At 38.7% G+C, this 6,183-nt stretch overlaps 1 protein-coding gene across 3 annotated transcripts; it reads right to left on the bottom strand.

The window, feature by feature from the left end:
- Window positions 1-2,923: 2,923 nt before the first annotated feature.
- Window positions 2,924-5,762, bottom strand: LOC104586259 (serine decarboxylase-like). Of its 3 annotated transcripts, none has more exons than XM_010243432.3 (6): window positions 5,494-5,762; window positions 4,939-5,360; window positions 4,481-4,712; window positions 4,181-4,374; window positions 3,959-4,095; window positions 2,924-3,848 (listed from the first exon to the last, which is right to left on the bottom strand). In XM_010243432.3, the coding sequence occupies exons 2-6, from the start codon at window positions 5,264-5,266 to the stop codon at window positions 3,279-3,281; spliced, it is 1,461 nt and encodes a 486-aa protein (XP_010241734.1). In that variant the 5' UTR covers window positions 5,267-5,360; window positions 5,494-5,762; the 3' UTR covers window positions 2,924-3,278. The 3 variants fall into 3 exon arrangements, with proteins under 3 accessions (XP_010241734.1, XP_088744583.1, XP_088744580.1); XM_088888457.1 differs by having other exon boundaries at window positions 5,671-5,732; XM_088888454.1 differs by having other exon boundaries at window positions 5,561-5,729.
- Between the last annotated feature and the right edge of the window lie 421 nt (window positions 5,763-6,183).

The raw sequence follows: 6,183 nt of genomic DNA, 5'->3' as shown, positions 1-6,183 counted from the left end.
ATCAACTAATAATTATAAATATTTTACATTTCATGTTTTAGAATGCAAACTTCTCAAATAATTTAAATGACCAATTTAAAAGAAAAGAAACATGTGAAGAATCATCCATATAATTGGATATTAGATTTATGATCATTCAATAGTTTAGAAGAAAGAAAACAACTTAGTTAATTTGATATGTGCAAAAAAAATAAATCCATTAAGAAAAGAAATGAAAAAAAAATAATACCCTTGGTGCTATATTTAAAATAATTAGAAAAAAATCACTTGATATATGAAGAGAAACTAAAAACTTGGTTAGCCCTTTTTGTATTGAATTCTCCTAAAACACTAAGAGAAACTAATAAAATTTGATTTTTTCTATTGGTTTTTCATTTTTACTCTTTTTATTTATTTAGTTCATAATTATCGAAATATTTCTTTTATATATTTTGAACTATAAAAATGCATACAATATTTTTTTCACAAAATTACTAATAATCATTGAAACTTGAAGCTTATGCCTTTTTACGTTTGACGTCTTAAGGCTTGAACCACGCTTTTTACGCATATAAAAGCTTAAGCCTCACATCAAAATTGTGAGGGTAAAATTTATATGCCTCGCATCTCAAGGAAGTCTTTTAAAACAATACAACCACCTACGGTAAAAAGTTGCCATCTTTTGTCAAATGTGAAACAATTGTATTAGGTGGGCCGTGCTAGACTTGCAGGATTGGAATCAATGCTGAAACTGCTAAGACCGGAATGCTGAAACCGTATTAGCTTTTTTTGGTATTAATTAGTCACCTTTGCCCCCACACACGGGATCTTCTCCTCACATTTAGGCGCCTCACATGCACATCCACCATGCAATGGGAACATCTCCCGTGACTAACGGGCCTATAACATGGGCCCGAGCCTAGCCCTAATAAAAAGTCCAAAGCCTGGGCCCGAGCCCGAAACCCGACCTAACAAAAGAAAGAATTCATCGTCGATGATTGTGTTCATCGATGTTGAGTTTGCGCCTGAGAGAGAGAGAGAGAGAGAGAGAGGACTCATCACCTTCGTCACTGGTGCCTGTGTTCACTACCTCGCCGGTGTTTGAGATTTGAAAGAGAAGAAGTGAGAGAGAGAGAGAAACTTCACTGCCAATCTGCTAGAGTTGTTGCGCCGGTGAATGTTTGCCGGTTTTGCGACTGCTTGAGAGTGTGAGGAAGATGTGAAGCGAAGAGAGGTTCGGCACTAGGCAGTTCGACTAACAGGAAATGTGGAAAGAGATGAATGAGAAGGGTTAGGATATTAGGGTTTTTGGGTTTAGTCAATAGGTCGGGCCGGACTGGGGTCGAGCCGAACTATTTTGACAAATCCTAAGCCCAGTTCAAATTTATTGTAGGCCGAGCTTTTTGGCTTGAGGTTAATCCTACGGGCTCATTTACGTATTCAAACCCATCCGGGGCTCACCAACCCGTCAGGCCACAGGTCTATTTCTAATACATGGTAAGATGTGCGTACGAAGCTAAGTGGTGTCGTAATTTAATTATCCTTGGCATAGTAGATATTTAACATTAATAATTCAGATTTTGAAAATCGTTATGAGGCGCCTTTTGTGAGGAGCAGATAACCACTCAGTTGGCTTGGGAGGATAGCTTATTTATCAAATGGTGACGCAAACAAAAGACGTGTAGTGAATACAAAGTATCATTTGGAAGGATTTTAGTGGATGAGATTTATGACGAAAGATTCAGATCACTGAGAATTATCATTTGAAAAGATTCCAGATCACGTGATATGTTATAAGATTTTGACCGACACGTGAGCATGTTTGATTAAAGATTCTTTTTATTGTCGTTTCCTTTGAGCAAAGAGCAAAGAGCAAAGGCATCTCGTCTCGTCTCGTGGCCACGGTCCGCAGAGCTTTTGGGCCATGCGCTTAGGGGTCAGGGGACATCGCTTTCTCCCATTGGATTCTATTTTGATGCCCATCAGATCCAGATCAGCCATCCACCGACAAAAATATTAGATAAAAATCACCCTAAAAATTGTTCATAAATTTTAGAAATTTGGAATAAAGAGCAATTCCAATAAAAGGATTTTTATTTTGGTATTAGAAAATAATGAATAAGAATCAAAGCAAATAATATAGAAAAAATTACTTGGAGTTATCAAAAATGTATTTTGGGAGTAGTGACACTTAAAAGGGAAAGGGATACTTTATACTTCTAAAGATCAACACTCAAGTGCAAATCAGTTAAGAGAATAAGATAATAAAATGACAAAAATGGATATTATTAATGCGCATGTTACTTTTAACGCCCTCATTATTCAATTTTGAGAAAGAAAATGAGAAAAATTAGGATTTTAGAAATTTGATAAAGGAGAGAGCAAAAACATGCAAAGAGTAATTTTAGGATTTTGGAATGGTAATATTTGGACTTGAGTATTGATTTTCTAAATATATAGATAGGTACCTCATTGTCACAAGTGAAAGTTGAGGCCTTTAAGTAGAACAGTGAGATCTCATATCTAAATCTGAAATTTGAGATTATAGAAAGAAGTTGTGGTTGCAGTCACCATCATCATTGTCACAGCCACCTTAAACTCTTCTCTCTATTCTCATAAGAAAAATAGAGAAATAACTTAATATACTAAATTTCTAACCCAAAGGGAAAACTGTCCGAACCGTTACACCCAAACAATCAAACCGCTGATCAAAGCGGTTTAATGTCTGAATTGATTTTTAAAACCTTGGTTTTGAGTTTTATAAAAAATATTTGTGAGAAAAAATATCAAAATGATATTTTCTTCAATATCATAACTTTTTTTTTTTTTTTTTTTTTTTTTTTACGGTTTGACTTATTAGTTGTCATAAGGTGAATAAAAGAGTTTTGTCCCAATTTCCATGACAAATTCGTACCAAACACTTTCTCTCGTAAAATGGCAATCGTACCAAATGTCCCCTTAAGAAACAAACACGTTCAAAATGAATGTACAAAAGTGTAAATGCTTAGTTGGATAATGAGTGGTAAAATTAAAAAGGATAAAGCTAGAAATGAAGTCATATGACAAATATTGACATCAACTGTTGTTTAGTGGAACTAAACTTTGCACCTGGCTAGAACCTTATAAATAAAAAATAATAAAATAATGCAAAACCTTATATTCATAAATCCTATTCTCCTCTCCATTGATGGCAATAACTTAAAACCTCCAGAGTTTGGAGCTTACGACGGTGGACTGAAGTTTCAGAAAAGCAGAAAAGCAAAAACTTCAGCTTACGACGGCTGAGGCCTGCTAACGCATCATTTATGCAAAATACAAGCACAGTTTTCGTTCCCTACATCGGCTGCGATGCATGGAGGTTGAAGAATCCTCCCATTCCGGAACCATGCCGAACGTTTTTGCATCAGTTCATCCACGAAAACATCGAGCTTCTCAATGGTGACATTGGGCATCACCACAACGTGAGCAATATCCCCCTGACAAGCGAGATGCCAACGTCGCACAAATTCCTCATCCTGTGGCCGCTCAAACACCACTGTGCTGCTGAACTCGTTGAGCATGGCCCCAACCCCTGCAGCTCGGAGGCGATCCTTCAAATAGAAGGCGTTGCTTAGACACTTCTGCACTTCTTTCTGAAACCCTTTGTAGCCTTTTTGGTTCAGTGTGTACCAGAGGAAGATCGGAGTGTGCCCATTACGACTGCCCATGATTGTAGCATCCCGAGAAGCTAGATACTCAACATTCCTTGAGAGAGCGTTGATGTGCTCCAGTCTTGTTATCTCAACGCCACAGGGCATTGGGCATCCCACGAACTTGTGCCCAGAAACGCTAGCACTCCCTATGGGCTTCTTGAAGCTAACCTTGGGTGCCTGCAGCTCATTCAGAACAACGAAAGATCACAACAACAGAAACAAATTCACCCAAAAGAAATTTAAACTGAGTTAATTAGTGATGATTTGGTCGATCCATGTGGACATACTCGTTTGATGAAAGGCATCATGAGCCCAAACAGAGCCCCGTCACAGTGAATATAGAACCGGTCCTGTGTGAACCCAGTGTCTTCAAGTGTTTTTATAACCATATCGAGATCATCTATAGCTCCTTTGACCGTCGTCCCTGTAAGTTTTAACGACGACAACTGAGATTGAGATACATGAATCGCACATGGAGGCCACAAAGGGATAACCTTTGCATTACACACCTATATTAACATTGATGATAGCTGGTTTGTCCTTGTTGGGAAGTAATTTGGCTCTGAAATCTGTGCAATCGATCTCGCCAGAGGCCAGAGTATCGACCTTAATGCATTCCATTCTGTACATCCGCGCAGCTTTAAACACTGAATAGTGGGACTCTCTTGATGCGTATAAAATTCCATCTGGCAACACTTCTCTCCTGCACAGCCGAATCAGGTTTCAGTGATTTCCCATTGATGCTCAATAGGAGATGGATAGATGGTAATTGAATGATGAGATACGTATATGAGCTTCAAATTACTAACCCAACTAGGATACCGTGAAGATTGCCTTCTGTTCCACAGTTTGTGATGTATCCCCAGTATTCATCCTTCTCTAATTCCCAGAGACGAGCAAACCAATCCAGAACTCCGACCTCAAACTGTCTGGAATGGACTCCGTACTTGCTCTCAATAAAAGGATCGCCGAGGTTGTTGATGGAAAAATGTTGCAGCTGAGCTAGAGCACCATAGTCGAAGTCCAGGTTATAAGGATAACCTGTAAATTAATCAAGCATTTTAATTTTCAAGCAAATAAAAAACAAACAAAACCCAGATTTTAATATCTTTAAACCATTTAATTTTCAAGAAAAAAACAAAATCCAGAATTTCCTAGTGTGAATCTGACAATCTGTGATGTGATCATGGCATTATTAGCCAAACCATTTAACTTGCCGACATGAATAAACTGAAACGAAAAGGAAAAGCTTTTCATATATACATACCCAAATGATGTTCGGTTCTTTCCACTAAGGACTTTCTGTATTTGGCCAATATACTGGCCATATAAGCTTCCTTTTCTCCCGTCATCTCCTCGTCTACATCAGGCTCTGTTACAGGAAGAGACATTTTATGCACGTTCCTTCCCAACACAATCTCTCTTCTCTGTTTCTCTTCCCCTCGTCTGGCTTCCCCGCTGATGCTCGCTCTCGTCTCAACCATAGTTGGAAAAGAGTTTGGGATTATCACCGTGCCACCAAACTCCTGTGGTGAGTGCTGGGTCTTTCCATTTAGTTTACCAGAATAAACCTCAACTTCAACACTTTCAGCCATGATTTCTCTGCAGTCTTGAGCTATAGAACTACCCGAATCTCTAGATTTGCTCCTTCACCGGCTCCTCAAGCACGAGTATCTGATAGGATTAATACTGAATTACCGAATAATTAGTATGACAATCTAGAAAACAATTGAGAAATATGTGAATTATAAAGCAAATAATAAAAGCAAAGCGAAAAGTAAAGATGACATCAGATTTACGTGGTTCGGTCAAAGAGACTTACATCCACGGGAGAGGAAAGAGAACTTGTTTTATTCATGTTCTTGATGAGAGTACTACAAACTGGCCACCTTACTAGTGCCAAAATGCCTTTAACAAAGCCTTGAAGCACTCTATTGCATAGACGACTGCTTGGATCTGGTGTGAAAGAACCCTTAATGGTAGCAGTGAAGAAGTATACCGATCCCAAACAGAGTAGGAGCAGATCTCGCCGGAAGATGGCGATGGTGATCTCCCAATCTCTTCAGCTCTCTAATGCTCACTACCCACACACCCATCTTCTCCCTAGAAACTCCCTTTTATAGAAGAAAAGATGGGAACGTGGTCCCTAAATTTCAGGCAAGATGGTGGAGCAATTTTAGTGGAGTAAATTGTGACTGTTGAAATACTCAGCCACACCAAATGTCTACAATAAATTTGTGACTGCTGAATTATTCAGCCACACCAAACGTCAACAATCTCCACCTTGGCAAGAATTCAACAAGTTCTTTTAATCAGCAAATCTCTGGAACCTCCCTCTCCAAATGCCCCAAGGGCATCAAGCATCAAATGAGACAAGACCAACTAAGCCAATGCAAGCATCGAACTTGGATGATGGTAATGGCTTTGTCAACATATCTGCGGGATTCTCAGCGGATGCTATTTTGTTGACCAAAACACGACCATCCTCAACAACATCACGAACAAAGTGATA

The sequence above is a fragment of the Nelumbo nucifera genome, chromosome 1, assembly GCF_055504915.1.
Source record: "Nelumbo nucifera cultivar China Antique chromosome 1, China Antique-T2T, whole genome shotgun sequence".
In the NCBI taxonomy this organism is placed as follows: domain Eukaryota; kingdom Viridiplantae; phylum Streptophyta; class Magnoliopsida; order Proteales; family Nelumbonaceae; genus Nelumbo; species Nelumbo nucifera.
The sequence above is the reverse complement of the archived record's forward strand: the minus strand, read 5'-3'. Positions and strand labels throughout refer to the sequence as shown.